At 43.8% G+C, this 19,349-nt stretch overlaps 1 protein-coding gene across 1 annotated transcript in view; it reads right to left on the bottom strand.

The window, feature by feature from the left end:
* The window catches only part of LOC137332311 (protein diaphanous homolog 1-like), a 347,604-nt gene that overhangs the window by 171,484 nt on the left and 156,771 nt on the right, over positions 1–19,349 (bottom strand). Inside the window, exon 17 of the mRNA XM_067996041.1 lies at positions 16,767–16,881. Coding sequence (XP_067852142.1) covers positions 16,767–16,881 — 115 coding nt within the window. The remainder of the gene's footprint in view (positions 1–16,766; positions 16,882–19,349) is intronic.

Here is a 19,349-nt window from a genome sequence, read left to right on the forward strand (position 1 = left end):
CTACACCATGGGCCCGATTTTAACAGGGAAGCGGGTTCCCGGCGGATGGGCAAGCGGGCGCGTTGGTAACGCGCCAGGTGAAATTAGTGGGTTTCCCGTGCGATCGCAGCAGGCAAACCACTAATTGGATCCACTTACCTGCTCCTCCGGGTTCCCCGCTGCTGATCTGCGCGTCGGGCGGGCTGCGCATGCGCAGTGAGATGTGTCAGCTGGAGGCGCTCTATTTAAAAGGAGCAGTCCTCCACTGACAAATGCTGCAACAAATAGCAAAAATTACAGCATGGAGCAGCCCAGGGGGAAGGCTGCTCCCAGTTTAATGATGCCTCACCCCAGGTATCAATACATGGGGTGAGGAGGAGGGGGAGGACAGAGATCTTCCACCCGGCGGGTGGGAGGAAGCGGCCCGCCTCCGCCACCAGGAAGGCCTGGCTCGAGGTGGCAGAGGGGGTCACCTGCGCCACCAACATATCGCCCACCTGCACACAGTGCAGGAGGCGGTCCAATGACCTCAGTAGGTCAGTCAAAGTGAGTACACGTAGTCTTTCCCCTACACTCCGTCTGCCACATCACTGCCCCCACCCCACATCTCCTTCGGCACTGCCAACACTACTTTGTCACATCACCCCTCATAACCACTCAAACCCCATCCTCATCATACCTGCACCTACTCACCTCGCCAGTACCACGCAACCCAATCCTCATACAATCTCATGGCTCTATCCCATACTCACCCTCTCGTGCATCTCTCTCACGGCCAGCCTCACTCAACCTGCCACCACCTGTGCTGCAGCCACAGGGCATGCATCACATATGTGCAGTAGGCAGCGTAAGGCAAACGTGTCGTGAGCATGAAGGGGATGCACAAGGGTGTTTGAGGGTTTGTCATGGTTGTTGCTTCTATTGAATTTCAGAACAACTCACATCACACATTATATTGGCACCACTACTGCCATGTCTTCGCCAATCCTGTCCGGTTTGTGCAATAATGCCCGCTCCTGGGTATCACTATGAGGACCCACCACTGATGCCACCCATTGTGTCACTGAAGAGTGGGTGTAGGTGTATTTGCAGGGCTCTTCTGCGCAGACGACCAAGAGACATCGGCGATGTTCCCGGTTGCACCCTGGAAGGCTGCGGAGGAGAAGTTCGGGAGGGCAGTGGTGACTTTGACAGCGACAGGTAGGAAGATGGTGCACGGGCCAGCCAGGAGCAGTTCGGCATGAAAGAGGCTGCAGATGTCCACGGCTACATGTCGAGTGACTCTGAGCCTCCGTGTGCACTGCTGCTCAGAGAGGTCCAGGAGGCTGAGCCTCAGTCTGTGGACCCTGTGGCGAGGGTAGTGCCCTCTGCGACGCATCTCTCTCTGCGGTAGCCCTCCCTCCTGCTGTACAGGTGGATGTGTCACAGTACTCTGTTGTCGAGCTCCACGTGTCAGAGGTGGACGGCGTGGATGGCGAGGCTGGTGATGCTGTTCGCCCTCCGAGGAGGTCACGACTGCAGCTACGGCGGCCCCCATCCGCAAGATGTACATCTGAGGGGGTCCGCAAGGTAGGTACATGTCTCCGGACCCCGGGGTAAATGTGCAGGTTGGTGATTTTGACTGTCAGGAGGAGGGTGGTGGAGGCCAAACTTTGTCCCAAGTGACAGAGTGGCCTCCTGCAATGGGTGAGGGTCTCCCCCCCCCCCCCCCACCTGTCAAATGGACCTTTGCAGCTGCCACAGGCTGACAGCTGCAACACGTCCATTCGATCTGGGAGTGTTTCCCCCAGTGTGGGAAACAGTCCCATGTTGTTCAAAAATCACACACAGTCCCTTAATCAGGTCAGTTAATGACCTGAAATAGCTAAATAAATACTGTCAAGTGGCATCCCGCTGGCTTTAATTGCCTGCAGGATTCCCACCAGCGGGGGCTGCGCGCGCACGCCGGCGCGTCAGCGGGGAACCCGGAAGTGGGCGGGATCGAGGCGGGATCCGTTCGGGATCCTGGATTTCGCAATTTTCGAGGCCTCCCCGCCGAGAACGCACCCGATAGCGGGTGCTAAAATCGGGCCCCATGTCTCAGAAAAGTAATTAAAAGGCAGATGTGTCAATCAGCCAAAAGTGTGTTTTAAAGAATTTTTTAAAAATTACATAGAACGCCATTTCTCATGTGAATACTCAAGGATTGTGAACCTATAGGGTACTATCCTCGAGTATTCACTGAATATTTCTTCACAGCGTCTACCATAATCCTTATCCTACATTAAAACTCAAGAGTAATTAATTTCATTCACTATTTTCAAACCATAGATCTTCCAACATCTACATTACTGTTCTGGGAATTATAAACCAGGCCCATGATGAACAAAAAGCAACCACAAAACAGATTTGTATTTCCAGTATTCTTTCAATAAACTGAAAACCTGTCTGCTTGATGCGCTTTGGGCGGAATCACATTGATGTAACTCTCAAACGAACATAGTTCAAACAACTTGCACCAGTCATATTTATCATGCTGTCTGCATAATTCAATTTTGTTTTAACCACCATTCCCCAACATTCATCCTCTACATGGGTGTGCTAAAACTGAAAAGATAAAACTTAACAAAAATTATATTCAGGAGATTAAAAACAGATGCTAAAAAGAAATAGCAAAATGGGAAGTCACAAAAGATACCATTGTAGATTCTCTGTATAACACACTATAAATAAGTAGCTTACAAAGAATACATATTGTATTGTAATCATAAAATATTCTTAACTTTGTTTGAATATTACTGTACATTCTAATGAATTGCCATCCAAAATGCAGAATTGGGAGTGCAAAAACAAGAGATGATATCTGAAGACAGATACGTTCACAAGAACGACAAGCCTTACCAAAACTTGGCATGGCCTAATCACTGCTTCAAGACCCACTTCAGGGACTTGGGCACAAAATCTAGGTTGACACTCCAGTGCAGTATTGAGAGAGTGCTGCATTGCCGGAGGTGCCATATTTCGGATGAGACGTTAAACCGAGATCCTGTCTGCCCTCAGGTGGGCGTAAATGATCCCATGGGACCATTTCGAAGATGAGCAGGGGAGTTCTCCAATTTGAAGAGGAGCAGGGGTGCCCTGGCCCATATTTATCCCTCAACCAACACCAGTAAAACAGGTTATCTGGTCATTATCACATTGCTGTTGGTGGGACCTTGCTGTGGGCATATTGGCTGTTGCATTTCCTACATTACAAGTAACTACACTTCAAAAGCGCATCATTGGTTGTAAAGCGCTACTGGTCAAGAACTACTGATAAATGTAGCATGTAAAAATTTAGTACCATGTGTATTTGTTTCTTTAAAAACCTTGACATTTGATTTCACATTTATACCACTACTCAAACTGTGTGACTGCTTGCAACTTGTACCTGCTTAACAATTCTTTTACAAACCTAAATAGTCCAAGAGTTAATCTCATTTGTGAGCACACTTGCACCATAAGGGCACTCTAGTCTTATTTATTATCCTGTTGCACTGTGCCAATTAAAGCCTATGTGGACTCAAACGGCTTCGTGGTTAGGTGTCGGATTTTTCAACACACATTCAAATCCAGTGCCAAGCTGCAAAAAATTCTTGCCCCGGTAACCTCCTTGAGCAGGGGACTCAGTATGAATGTGCTGCAGTCTATTCAGCTGCTAAAGAAGGTTCAATAGAAATCCTGTGTGAAAGATATGCCCCTGCCTATAGGAATTTCACACCCGTGACCCCGGACCTATAAAGCAGACATGGGCATTTCACCTGCGACTTACCTCTGACTAAGAGCTGGCTGTGGGAAATTTAGACTTTTGAGTTCAAGGCTACAGCAGTATTTGAGTACCTTCCCCCAAAATATATTTGTACTCATTTCCAAATGCACTTCGATTTGTGATAAGCTCTATGAAACATTTCTATTTTGTGTAAATCAACAGTATAATTTTGCGGCGGTTCGATGAGGCACAACTTGAAAACTGCAGGGGACATTAGGCAAAGTGCTGGCAATAAAAGTGTAATGTGTCTAAAATATAAATAATCAAAATAAATGACATCTACATTTTTTGTGTATTTAAGACACTTTAGTACAAACTGGCGCTCCAAAGAATACTCAAGGCAAGGAGACCATAGACTGACTCGACCAAGACCAATCAGCTGATTATGCAATTGTACTGTCTGTCTGACTTAATTTTAAATGCATATGGAACTGGTACATTGTAATTGGGACAATGAGCTCTATTTTAGTATCCGTCCCAATAGTGCTGCACTTCTGAATTATTTCCACCCACACATACTGCTGTTTTACTTGGCAAGTGAACTTGGCACATTAAGTCCTAACCTTATTTCGAACTAATATTTGCCTGTAACAGATGTGGCCAGATTACCGAATCATCATGGTAATGGAATTGCTTTAGGTCAATTCATCAGATTAGCTGGAAAGTCTTTGTAAGTTTAACCTTTGAATGAATATCAATAAATTTCTTTTAAAATGCATCGTATATGCACTTTATTTATATCCCGATAATTTGTAAATCTGAATAATTCAAAGCAAGATTTGGATCAGGGCTCCCACGATGGATTGATATCTGTTTACTCCTTGTAAAAACGTAAGTATTTTGTAGATATCGTTGTGTTCCTCCCTTAGTTTGTAATAACAGGGTGCTCATGGCTGTGAGTCATCCTGCTGCTGCAGTAGGTTAATTTAAAAGCAGTCTACTTTGTGGCACAGCAGTTTCAGGTAAAGCCTTCACTATTTAGCCCTTTTGAGCCTGGTTCCCCATAATACCTTCTAAACCTATATTTCCTTACATACTGGCGATGTAGAGAATCAGGCTCACAGAATCATACAGCACAGGAGGAGACCATTTGGCCCATCGTGCCTGTGCCGGCTCTTTGAAAGAGCTATCTAATTAGTCCCACTCCCCAGCTTTTTCACCATAGCCGTGCAAATTTTTACTTTTCAAGTATATATCCAATTCGCTTTTGAAAGTTACTATTGAATCAGCTTCCATCACCCTTTCCAGATCGTAACTGCGTGAAAAAAATTCTCTTCATCTCCTCTCAGGTTCTTTTGCCAAACATGTTAAATCTGTGTCCTCTGGTTACTGACCCTTCTGGCACTGGAAATAGTTTCTCCTTATTTATTCTATCAAAACCCTTCAGAATTTTGAACACCTCTATTAAATGTCCCCTTAACCTTCTCTGTTATAAGGAGAACAACCCCAGCTTCTCTAGTTTCTCCACATAACTGAAGTCCTGCATCCCTGGTACCAATTTAGTAAATCTCCTCTGCATCCTCTCTAAGGTCTTGACATCCTTCCTAAAGTGTGGTGCCCAGAATTGGACACAATACTCCAACTGAGGCCTAACCAGTGATTTATAAAGGTTTAGCCTAATGCCTTGCTTTTGTACCCTATGCTTCTATATCCATATATATATATACATAAAGCCCATGATCCCATATGTTTATTTTTAAAAAACAGCCGTCTCAACTTGTCTTGCCACCTTCAAAGATTTGTGTATATGAACCATCAGGTCTCTCTGTTCCTGCACCCACTTTAAAATTGTACTATTTCGTTTGTACTGCCTCTCATTCTTCCTTCCAAAATGCTCCACAAAACACTTCTGTGATGTCCTTCATTGTCAAAAGGTCGAACACTCCCAACATTTAGAATGCTCACCTGGGGGAGGAGCTGGAAAGCCGCCAAGGTTCATGGAAGTATCTCCCAACAAGTGTCTTGTTGCAAAAATAAAAAAAACAGAAAAAGTATTCACTAATCTTTCATCTAACATTTCTTCTTAGGGATAGCTCATTGATAGCTCCCATCTTGCAGCTTCTGCCAGTTCTACTGCAAGTGGCCTCACCATATTGGATTCTGATCAATGACGATCAGTTGATTGCTCTCAAACCATGGATTGCAATCAATCAACATTCGGAAGAAATTATATCATGTAAAATGCAACCATTAGTAAAAAGAAAACTATGTAAACATTAGCAAGAAATTCTGGAACAAGAATGGTCAGTGGGGGACACAAAAAAAAACATAAAAGGCTTCATTTGAATCATTGAACAAACAACTTAACAAAGCAACAAAATTATCTCTCATTGTCATGCAATTAAAAACTATAAAAGCACTAAGGGTGTCGACAGCACTTAAGATCTGTTCCATTACCAACACAACCTGTTTTGATAGCCATTGGCTTGCCAAATTATGCATTCCTGTACTCAAACATTTTTTGACTAAATAATGGATTGTGATGGCGTTTATTCTCAAAATGATGTTTTCAAGATCGCTCTGTTCTAGAAGTCCTTGCAATTTAAGCTACACTTTATAATTCTATTTCGCTCCCTTGATGGCTCAGTCGGTCACTGATTCATGTGATGTGGTAATGATCTACGCATAGGCCAGGAAAGACCAAGGTTCGACCGCTATTGTGTGCTGATGTGTCCAATTCTATCCAGTGACCCCCCTGCTGGTATCAGACTTGGCTCAGTGGTAGCACTCATAAGAATGGTTACAGCACAGAAGGAGGCCATTCAGCCCATCAAGTCCGGCATGGACACGATGGGCCGAATGGCCTGCTTCTGTGCCGTAACTTTCTATTATTCGATGAAGCCTGTGCTGGCTCTTTGTAAAAACAATCCAGTGAGTCCCATTTCCCTGCTCTTTCCCAGTAGCCCTGAAAATTTTTTCCTTCAAGTATTTATCCAATTCTTTTTTGAAAGCCATGACTGAACCTGCTTCCAACACCCTTTCAGGCAGTGCATTCCTAACTACTCGCTGCGTAAAAAAGTTTTTCCTCACGTTGCCTTTGGTCCTTTTGCCAATCACCTTAAATCTGTCTCCTCTGGTTCTTGACCCTTCCGCCAATGGAAAAAAATTCTCTTTAGTTACTTTATCTAAACCCTTCATGATTTTGAACACTTCTATCAAATCTCCTCTCAACCTTGGCTGCTCTAAGGAGAACAATCCCAGTTTCTCCAGTCATCCATGTAACTCATCCCTGGAACCATTCTAGTAAATCTTTTCTGCACCCTCCCTAAGGCCTTCACATCCTTCCTAAAGTGCGGTGCCCAGAATTTGACACAATACTCCAGTTGTGGCCAAACCAGTGTTTTATAAAGGTTCATCATAACTTCCTTGCTTGTGTACTCTATGCTTCTATTTAAAAAGCCCAGGATCACGTATGCTTTTTTAACTGCTTTCTCAACCTGTCCTCTCGTCTCTGAGTCAGAAGGTTGTGGATTCAAGTCCCACTCTGGAGACTTGAGCACATAATCTAGGCTGACACTGCAATGTAGAGCTGACGGAGTGCTGCACTGTTAGAAACGCCGTCTTTCGGATGAGACGTTAAACTAAAGTCTGTCCTCTCAGGTGGATGCAAAAGATCACACAGAACTATTTGAAGAGGAGCTGGGGGATTCTCCCCAGTGCCCTGGCCGATATTTATCCCTCAACCAACATCACTAAAACACAGATTATCTGGACATTATCTCATTGCTGTTTGTGGGATCTTGCTGTGCGCAAATTGGCTGCTGCTTTTCCCTACACTACATCAGTGACTACACTTCAAAAGTACTTCATTGGCAGTAACGTGTTTTGGGACTTCCTGAGGTCATGAAAAGCGTTTATATAAATGTAAGCTTTTTCCTTCTTCTTTTGCTAGGAGTGAATATATCTGGATAGCAGTGAGCCCATTTGTGATATCCTCCCGTTGTTGGAACTAGCTACTTTCACTCACTGTCCAGACCTGTACGTGAAGAATGCCTGCTTAAACAAGGTAAAGGAGAGCCGACAGCACTGACGGAGCCACAACCAATTTTCACAAGGAATAAGGGGAAAGAACTAAATGGGAAATTGAAGGATGTGAGAAAAAAAAAACGTGTGTCAGAAAATGATGACACCCGAGAGCCAACAAAACGCCTGTAGAAATAATTAACCAAGATATTTCCACAATCATGATATTTCAGTTGTGTATGTTAATTCAGCTCCCTCACGCTGTCAAAAGGCAACATCATCAAGCCAGTTCCCCGATTGTGTCATCTGCACTGAAACCGAAAATAGAAAAAAATAGAAAAACAAAAAAGGATTGATTTCTCAAAACTATACACATGGATTCTCAAATTCTCCCTTTTAGGATATGAAGACGACTAACTGCTGGACAACCCTATGATTTATATCCCAAAATAAAACAAGAGAAACCTCCAATTCATCTTAAATACTGTGATTACCGTGATGTTTTGGTGCCATTACCTTCAGAGGTCTCAGTCAATCATTTGGATATGAATTAGAACAAAACTACTAGTCAGAATGAACCATTTGATTCTAATCATGATTGCCGGTTTAACAACCAATTCCAGATGTGGACAAACTTTGTATTATATCATCTAAGAAATTAGAGAAGGAGAGGCTTTTTTTTTTAAAAACAGTCAGGATTATTTTAAGTGCTTTAAAAAAAAACAATTGTGGTGTCACAGGGATTTAAATCAACGGCCCAGGTTTTGCTGGAGTGGGCATCTCGCAGCGTGCCCCATTGGTTTGACATTTTCCCTCACCCTTGAGCTCGAAAAATGTTTGCCTTGGAAGTTGCTGGGAGTGTGAGCTGATAAATGCGAGGGCAACAGGGCATCTGGGACCTTAGTGAACGACGAGACCAACAGTCTCTCAACTGATAAGATTTAAGGATTGAGAAAGAAACAGAGGAACAACAGAGAAGAAGGGTGATCTAGTGTGGGTGAATTAGAGACAAGTCAGGTACAGAAAGAGAAATAAAGCGAGGGAAAGAAAAATTAGATTGAGAAAGAGAAAAAAGAAGAGAGAAAGAAAAAAAAATTTCAAAATTTAAATGTTAAAAATCTCTAACAACAATTTACTATCTTAGGAGTGAGATTTCAGTTTAAATTGTTCCTTTTCTGAGCTGGAGAGGTAGATTGGCATTGCAGGAACATAAATTTCATTAAAAAGGTACTTGTGCTGTACTAATCCTAACTTTCTACAGCGAGTTTAATTTGCAATTAATGCGCAAATGCAGCAACTTCATGAAACTCACGGGGAGGTTGAGGGCGAGCTGCCGCTTTCATCCAGCAACTTGTGGCAATTTGCGACTCACAAGGTATGTCTTACTCGCCACAAATTGCTGGACGACTGACATACTCATAACAGCGTGCACCATTAAACTCACCGTTATTTTGGCAGCAAATTCTGGGCCATGGTATTGAAAGCCAAGCGAACTTTTATTACAGAATAAGCATAATAAGCTTCCCACCATAAATAAACAACAACAGTGTCATGGGTGGGGGGGGGGGGGGGGAAATCGGATGAAGACATTGCGTAAGTGAGGATGGTGCACTCTGGCCCTTGGGGATGGAGAGAGTGAAGTAACTGTGACGGGGCAACAGCCCAACAACTTCCACTGAAACGTTCCCTTTGTGAGCCAGGTCCATGGATATGGGGGGTGGGGTAGAGGGGAGAGGATGTGATAGAGCACACAGAGGGAACAAAATCAGGGGTTTCAGTTCTTCCGGTTATACAACATAGTGCTACGGGTGTGTTAGGTCCTGGTAGGCGTGACAGCAGCAGAGGAGCAGAAATGCGGTGAGCACGGCGCCCCAAGGTGTGCTGGGGGACAGAGGGGGGAACGAATGTTTTTGCAAAGTCTGAGGGCTCACAAGCCCTATTTTTACAGTGGGGGGGAAGGCGTGGAGGAGACTCAAAGGAACTTGGTTGTATGGAAACCTAAGGCAATGGGGTACCTTTTTAAAAAAAAAATCACAGATAGTTGCTTTAAAAATAATAGTTAACATTGGATATCGAGCTCAAGTTACGTGATGGGTCTTTTCGTTATATATGCCACTCTTAGGGCCACCTAAAGGCGTAACTGTTACTGCTGTTAAATGTTTTCTTTTAAATTCGTTCATGGGATGTGGGTGTCGCTGGCAAGGCTGGCATTTATTGCCCATCCCTAATTGCCCTCGAGAAGGTGGTGGTGAGCCGCCTTCTTGAACCGCTGCAGTCCGTGTGAAGGTTCTCCCACAGTGCTGTTAGGGAGGGAGTTCCAGGATTTTGACCCAGCGACGATGAAGGAACACCGATATATTTCCAAGTCGGGATGGTGTGTGACTTGGAGGGGAATGTGCAGGTGGTGTTGTTCCCATGTGTCTGCTGCCCTTGTCCTTCTACGTGGTATTGGTCGCGGGTTTGGGAGGTGCTGTCAAAGAAGCCTTGGTGAGTTGCTGCAGTGCATCCTGTGGATGGTACACACTGCAGCCACGGTGTGCCGGTGGTGAAGGGAGTGAATGTTTAGGGTGGTGAATGTTTAGGGTGGTGGATGGGGTGCCAATCAAGCGGGATGCTTTGTCCTGGATGGTGTCGAGCTTCTTGAGTGTTGTTGGAGCTGCATTCATCCAGGCAAGTGAAGTGACGAGTATTCCATCACACTCCTGACTTGTGCCTTCTAGATGGTGGAAAGGCTTTGGGGAGTCAGGAGGTGAGTCACTCGCCGCAGAATAACCAGCCTCTGACCTACTCTTGTAGCCACAGTATTTATATGGCTGGTCCAATTAAGTTTCTGGTCAATGGTGACCCCCAGGGTGTTGACTGTGGGGAATTCGGCGATGGTAATGCCGTTGAATGTCAAGGGGAGGTGGTCATTGCCTGGCACTTAACTGGCGCGAATGTTACTTGCCACTTATCAGCCCAAGCCTGGATGTTGTCCAGGTCTTGCTGCATGCGGGCACGGACTGCTTCATTATTTGACGGGTTGCGAATGGAACTGAACACTGTGCAATCATCAGCGAACATCCCCATTTCTGACCTTATGATGGAGGGAAGGTCTTGATGAAGCAGCTGAAGATGGTTGGGCCTAGGACGCTGCCCTGAGGAACTCCTGCAGCAATGTCCCTGGGGCTGAAATGATTGGCCTCCAACAACCACTACCATCTTCCTTTGTGCTAGGTATGACTCCAGCCACTGGAGAGTTTTCCCCCCGATTCTTATTGACTTCAATTTTACTAGAGCTCGTTGGTGCCACACTGCTGCCTTGATGTCAAGGGCAATCACTCTCCCCTCACCTCTGATCCATGTTTGGACCAAGATGTGATGAGGTCTGGAGCCAAGTGGTCCTGGCAGAACCCAAACTGAGCATCGGTGAGCAGGTTATTGGTGAGTAAGTGCCGCTTGATAGCCCTGTCGACGACACCTTCCATCACTTTGCTGATGATTGAGAGTAGGCTGATCGGGCGGTAATTGGCCGGACACTTGAGATCATATGACATAGGACTTTTCAACGCATTTTGAAATGGAATGTTGCACCCACTCTGATTTTAATATATAATTGATGGTATTTTAGAGAAAAAAAAGCTGTGCATCCACACAATGCTCACAGGATGGAGTGAGTCGGTCAAGGGGCAGGCCGGGAAGCAAGTCCCATGAACAGCCTTAAAAAGGGATACGTGTCTGTGATTCACAATCTCCTGTTTGCCCCCTCTCCCACTTGCCCCCCACCTCTCCCACTTGTCCCCCACCTCTCTCTCTCACTTGCCCCCCCCCTCTCTCTCTCTCACTTGCCCCCCCCCTCTCTCTCTCACTTGCCCCCCCCCCTCTCTCTCTCTCACTTGCCCCCCCCTCCTCTCTCTCTCTTTCACTTGCCCCCCCCTCTCTCTCTCTCTTTCACTTGTCCCCCCATCTCTCTCTCTCTTTCACTTGTCCCCCCATCTCTCTCTCTCTTTCACTTGTCCCCCCATCTCTCTCTTTCACTTGTCCCCCCATCTCTCTCTCTCTCACTTGTCCCCCCATCTCTCTCTCTCTCACTTGTCCCCCCATCTCTCTCTCTCTCACTTGTCCCCCCATCTCTCTCTCTCTCACTTGTCCCCCCATCTCTCTCTCTCTCACTTGTCCCCCCATCTCTCTCTCTCTCACTTGTCCCCCCATCTCTCTCTCTCTCACTTGTCCCCCCATCTCTCTCTCTCTCACTTGTCCCCCCATCTCTCTCTCTCTCACTTGTCCCCCCATCTCTCTCTCTCTCACTTGTCCCCCCATCTCTCTCTCTCTCACTTGTCCCCCCATCTCTCTCTCTCTCACTTGTCCCCCCATCTCTCTCTCTCTCACTTGTCCCCCCATCTCTCTCTCTCTCACTTGTCCCCCCATCTCTCTCTCTCTCACTTGTCCCCCCATCTCTCTCTCTCTCACTTGTCCCCCCATCTCACTCTCTCTCACTTGTCCCCCCATCTCTCTCTCTCTCACTTGTCCCCCCATCTCACTCTCTCTCACTTGTCCCCCCATCTCGCTCTCTCTCACTTGTCCCCCCATCTCGCTCTCTCACTTGTCCCCCCATCTCTCTCTCTCACTTGTCCCCCCATCTCTCTCTCTCACTTGTCCCCCCATCTCTCTCTCTCACTTGTCCCCCCATCTCTCTCTCTCACTTGCCCCCCATCTCTCTCTCTCTCACTTGTCCCCCCATCTCGCTCTCTCACTTGTCCCCCCATCTCGCTCTCTCACTTGTCCCCCCATCTCTCTCTCTCACTTGTCCCCCCATCTCTCTCTCTCACTTGTCCCCCCATCTCTCTCTCTCACTTGTCCCCCCATCTCTCTCTCTCACTTGCCCCCCATCTCTCTCTCTCTCACTTGTCCCCCCATCTCGCTCTCTCACTTGTCCCCCCATCTCTCTCTCTCACTTGTCCCCCCATCTCTCTCTCTCACTTGTCCCCCCATCTCTCTCTCTCACTTGTCCCCCCATCTCTCTCTCTCTCACTTGTCCCCCCATCTCTCTCTCTCACTTGTCCCCCCATCTCTCTCTCTCACTTGTCCCCCCATCTCTCTCTCTCACTTGTCCCCCCATCTCTCTCTCTCTCACTTGTCCCCCATCTCTCTCTCTCTCTCTCTCTTTCTCACTTGCCCCCCCCCCCCACCTCGCTCACTTGCCCCCTCACAATTGACTTGGGCTGTCCAGTGCTGTGTGCAAGCAACAAAAGAGAAGGAAGAATATTTAGAAAAATAACTTCTTTTCCCCATTCACAGGAAACAGAATCTGGTTAAAATGGCAGGAATAGTAGAAACAGATCATATTTCTGTTATTAGGTTCGTGAAACAGATAGAAACAAATGTCAGAGTTAATTTACAATTTGAAGATAATGCTACAAAGAGCAGCAAATCCCAAATAGATCAAGATGTTCATTCTTTAAATATGAAACATGTATAGGTTCTTTTCTGAATTAATATCCCTGGATATGCTGCTTCGTTTTGATAAACAACATAATGAACTTTGCAGTCAATTATATGCATACTGTGGTAATGGTAACACCGCCTGACCCTAGTGAACAATAAGCTCTCTGTTACCAGCTGGCAACACAGAGGTGCGTTTAAGTGTGTAATATAAATCGTTCTGAAAATTCGTATGGATCCTTAGGGATTGTGGAATTCTGTCAAATACAGTTCAAATGCAATAGTTTAACCGCCACAGAGAAAGCAGACGGCTCTGAAAACAGTGGGGGATTTACCATAGTTTCAAATACATGGCACTCAATGAAGAAACTACTGAAACGCCACAATTGTCAGACATTGATGGCAATGGCATCAACCCCATTGATACACGAGACCCCCTCCTCCTATCTCCTCCCAACACACTCACATCCCTCCCCCCCACCCCCTCCAAACTCTCAGGGTGAAGTTCAATTTTGTGTTCAACTTTTAACAAACCTACCTCATGGAATTCAATACTATTGGGCCCTTTCCAAACCTCTATAAAAATAAATTCCCTCATTTTCTTTACAACTTAAGCCTGGAAATTATACTTGTGCCATATCATTATACAAACTCTTATTGATGAACCACACAAAATTCCTCTATCCGATATTTTAATGGAGGTGTTAATCAGTTTATTTTAAACAGGTTAATGCCTTTTAAAATAGCAGCCAAGAGAATTTGATCAGAACAATGTTAAGTGTGCATACTGTGATATTTCAGAGTGTGATTTCCAGGCTGCAGTCTTAAATTGCATAACCTGAATCAATCGTATTGTGCAACAAAGATGTCAACAAATTTGTACTCAAATTTGGAAGTGCAGTGGGATATTACAATGGCATTCCTAACCAGCTTCAAATTATATTCTTCAGCTGTAAGAAAAAAGGCCCTCCCTCCTGCCCCACGTCAAAAATCTAAAGTTTTATAAACAGAATACATCATGGATATATACAGCTGTCTTGGCGTGCATTCACATTCCACAAGTTTAGCAGCGGTGCAAAGCTCAAAATCGCTTTGCACCAATACTAATCTCCAAATGCAACATTAGTGAGAAGGCCCAAATTAACTCACAAGATGAAGCAGAGTGAGATCTTCTAGTCAGAGTCTCTCTCTGCTTGGTTCTGATGTCAGGTTGGACCCTAACACCAGATCCAGTCAATTTTTTGACTATATCTGCAACGTCAGAATGAAGCAAAACTGCTTCGTATCACAACTATAGGTGTAGTGTAAATGCAGCCTCATTCTCCAAAAAGTAACTATAACTTTTGTCATTAGCTTCCAACTTTTTTAAAAAAAACTAAAGTCACCACAAACATGCTAAAATAGCAACAAGCAAACATACCATCATTCAACACAAACTGTAATAAAATTGGGGTCAGTCATTACAAACATCTCCTCACTAGCCAACTTTTCTCGTGGCTGGATGATGACAAGGGGAACAAAATAATTTGATCAAGTTTGGATTAATTTATTTTCACTTAAACTTTACCATTTTGTGCAAGTCACAAATTACAGTGGAGCACTTAAAACAAAATGTTCTAACTGAACGTCCACCTAGAAGATTCTTGTGACTCGTTCAATATATATTACATCCAGTAAAAATAGATTAAATATGAATCATAAAATGGAATTTCAGCCTGCCAAGCCATCCTTTTCATCCAAGTCTCAGACATTTCCTGCTTAACCACTAGGCGGTTTGGACAACACAAGTCATTAAACAGCAACTAATAGTATAATCAATCTAATATATACTTCAAAAAAAAAATCAATAAAGTCAGGATGAGAAATATGGAGGACAGATTTAGTTCCAGACTTGTACATTAGGTAGTCCCTAGAGCACTAGGGAAACAGTCAAAACTGATTTACCTTGTCCCAGCTCCCTCCCACACTGTTATTAGGCTCAGACTGAAGCTTCTAGCAAGTTTCTTCTAGCTCTTGTGCCCATTTGTTCAATCAAATCAGTCTTATTTTCGACTATTTGTATGTTTAAAGTTGTTTTAAACACTTGCGCAGTCTTCCTTTTCATACTCGCAACCAAAAAAAATAAATTATAGCCCAGCATGGTGAAATGTAGCTGTTCTTATACCTGCTCAGTGATGCGCTCATGGTGCAGGGGACCTCTAAGAGAGCGCTGCTCTTGAAACCTTTTGTCTGCTCAAGAAACCACAGTATCCAACCTAAGATGTTTGAGGGATCCAAAAGTATCTTGACACAAGCAGTTTTAAAAAAGAAATAAAGCCCATTTTCTTACCTTTACTAGCTGCATGGTTCACCATTGGAGAATTTCAGTGGGAGAAAAAAAAAGAAAATCATCAGTGCCAGGGCAGAATACTGTTAGACATACTGAACTTTAAACTGTGTGGTTATTCATTACAATACCACCCATGGAAGCCGAATCATTACAATATATAATTTCTTAGGTAGTCACAGCTTCGATACTGTGGTGGTTACGGTATTGGACTCGCAATCCAGAGGTTGAAAGTTCAAAAATCCATCACAGCGAGTTGTAAACTCATAACCTGTGGACTAGCAACAGAAAAAACGAGCAAAGCGGCTGAATTGTTATAAAATCCAAACTGGTTTCACCATGCCCTTCGGGAAAGGGACCCTGCCACCCCTACACCGTCAATCTTACATATGACTCTAGCTCAGACTATGAGATTGATTCTTAATGTCCTCTGAGGTGGCTTAGTTATCCACTCAGTTGTGCACACAATCGTTACTCAAGAAAGGAGCCCACAACCACCTTCTCAGGGCAACTAGAAATGGGCAATAGAATTATTCAGAATTTCAAGGTCATGGTAGGGCTGCATTAGGGTTAGGGTTATCTGTCTTAGACAGCAAGCACAGAACTCAACATAATTATAACATTTACAAACCAGGTTATAAACAGAAGATTCATACCCACCACCCCACCCCACCTCACCTCACCTCTCAACAGGATAGTGGAGTTTGGATGAATGTATCAGAAAAAGTAGGTAATTCTGGGTCAATTGATTTGTTATTTTTAAAAAGGAACTGGATCAATATTTGTTGAGAAAGGGAATTGAGGGTTAGGTATATTAATAAACGCTACTGATTCATTTGGGAATCAGGGACAGAAGATCTTGGGTGAGGTGGAAGAGTCCCTGATTGAAGCATGGGCTGAGGAAGGCTTAATGGGCCAATTAGCTATTTATATTTTGAAGGCACGTATTAAGAACGCAGCTCTTCTCCTCATCCCCACAGCAATTCAATTATTTAGCAATAGGAAATGGAGAATGTGACAACAACATCATGAAGTTCTGTAAAGTTCTTTCTTCTCGAATTTGCCTTTCCTTCTTTCCCAGCCCCCCAAAAAGTAAACACCAATTTGATGCTAAGCTTGTAACATTTCCAAGAAACTCATGTCCATTAGGACCTGAATTTGAACTTGCCCAAACTTTGGTTTCTTAACTTATCACATTTATTCTTTGCCTGGATGAATTCAAGCCTAAATCAGGGAGATAAATTGAATAAACAAAACTGAAGTCCAGTCAGCACAGAGTCAGTTACTTACTCTTTGTCTGCGCACTGAACGAAACAGTGAGTTTGGCAAAGAGCTCTTTAGTCTCATATTTATCTTCCTTCACCTTGACCCAAAAACACTTTTCTGTCAAATCTTTAGGTCCAAGCTGAAAGAAAAACAAAAAGTTTTATAATATAACCAGTTACATTAGAAAAAAGGATCAGATAGTTGTCAAGTATTTGCTTTACAGAGAAGATACCTTAGTAATTACAAAGTAAGGACACAGTAGAATACAAATCAGGTTGTAATTAAACCGTACAATGCGCTGGTCAGACTGGACTTTGCATACTGTTTCCACTTCTGTCGCTAAGAAACAAGGGAGACATTCAATGCTCTGGAGGCAGTGCAGAGAAGAGCCATGAGGCTGGTCCCTAGTGTTAGGGGTCTGAGTTATGGGTAGAGATTGGAGAAACTTTTGTCTTTTCAGCCTGGAAAGGAGGCAGGCAAGAGGCAATCTTAGAGATATACAAAGCATATGGAAAATCTGGAATATCACTTTAAATTAAACTGCCAGAGTAGGACAAAGAGATACAGGTTCAAACTAGTAAAAGGGCAAATTTAGGATTGATATCAAGAAGTTCTTCACATAAAGAATGGACACATATAATGGGCCTCCATATAGAGTAGTGGCAGCAAAAACCCAGGAATCATAGGAAACAATTGGATGCTACAATGGGCGAAATATAGGATCTTTCTGGATGGATGAATGAATTTAGATGGGCTGAATGGCCATTCCTCATTTGTGATTATCTTCTGATCTTATAACAACATGACGATTTGAAAATTGGTATTTTTGTTTGTGTCAGAATACTTGGCTCCCAAACAGCTTTGAATCACAGGGCTGCTTCTGTCTCACAAATGAAGCTATATTAAGTTGAACTCTGCTTCCCCCCTTTATGAGTGTGGATAAACCATAATTCAGCTCAGTCTGCCAACCAATCGTGCAGCAGTGTCGAGCTAGATTTTCCTGCTAGTGACAACCAGGAATGCAGCCAGAGTCAATTTCAGCCTTGTATTGTTAGGATTGATTGATTTGCAATTTATGTCTGGAGTCCTGTCTTCGAGCAGAGCAGGCATTCAGCATGTGTTCCGATGAGGATCCGTGAAAAGACTTCTCACCTTCACCATGTCCCACTCCAGTGATCAAGTCCATGGGAAAGAAACTTAAACATATCGGACCGGATTTTGCTGTAAAAATGGTGAGACTAACAGCGTTCACCATCATTAATGTGCAAATCTGACAGAAACTTCCGGCGACTGCACGAGTGCAGTTAAACGCGGAAATCCGGAAGTCGCTGTCCGAGATGTGATGCTCCTCCAAAATCTGTGTGAAAATGGCATCTTGCCGTCTGAATCACCAATCAAATGTCTTGAACAACGTGAGGTTCCTGCACTTACCTCATAGAAAGGGACTAAACTCACCAAAAACAGTTAGGGCTTGTCCATTCCAGTGTAAGTACCCTTTTAACGGCATGGTAAGTCTTAATTACTGCCAAACAACCTCTCCAGCACTGAAAGTTAACTTTTACTTTCATTCCTTCAGCTTTTAATCATTGTTGGACATTTAAAAACATTTTTTAAAAACTTTTTCTTTGTCTCTTTTATCTGTCTCTTAATCCAATCTTACTTTCCCTCTCTTTATTTCGCTTCCTGTGCCTGATTTGACATTGAATTCACTGTTCTAACTTACATTTCCTGGTTCAGACTCTGCGCTGCTCATTAATGATTCTTCAATCTGATTGGTTAAGGAGATACACCATTGCTTGCCCTGTTCACACAGGTCCCAGGTGCCCCGTAGAGGGGGTCGAGCTGTTTGGCTGTCCCGCTGACAACAACTTGTCGTGCAAAAACCCCACAGAAAGTCAATGGGCAAGTGCAAGTCTAACAAACCAGCAAAATCCTGCCCATTGATCTGTCAGTGGGGCTGGTGGGGGGGAGGCGGGGATTTTGGAAAATCAGGGAGGAGCTGTTACCAGTACGACGTCAGAAAACCTGCTCCCATGCACCAGGAGAAAAACTAATCCACCAAGAGAACTGGTTCATCACCAAAACAGTCAAATTGGGACAATTGATAGTAAAAGGAGGGAGAAAAAAAAAGAAGTAAAATTGTCCAACTATAAAGGACAAGACAAGACATCAAGGGATAATCCTGTTCCATCAGTAGCACAGAATAGGTATTTTTTAAACAAGAGTATTCTTTATCCCTTTTCAGATAACTTAACCGAGTGGCATAAACTTCTGCAAGGTAGACAAAACGATGAAATACTTACTATAAAGTTCAAATATATTAGAAATATCAGCCACTATAAGGACTCCATGCCAAGCGTTCCTTAACATTTGGGTGTAAGTAATTAATGTTCATTAATTTTAATATATTATGTTTGACAGTCTTTACAATTGCATACCTAGCATTTTGGTAAGCTATTAATCACAACTTTCTATCTTCTTTCTCGTATTAATTGCTTTTTAATTAATGAAAATCACAGACCCAGCAATTTATGATATTTTAAATTACCCAAAACCCCTTTTAAATTATGTGGGATGTGACTACCTGCAATGTAACAGTTGTACTTT

This window comes from Heptranchias perlo, chromosome 14 (assembly GCF_035084215.1).
Source record: "Heptranchias perlo isolate sHepPer1 chromosome 14, sHepPer1.hap1, whole genome shotgun sequence".
In the NCBI taxonomy this organism is placed as follows: domain Eukaryota; kingdom Metazoa; phylum Chordata; class Chondrichthyes; order Hexanchiformes; family Hexanchidae; genus Heptranchias; species Heptranchias perlo.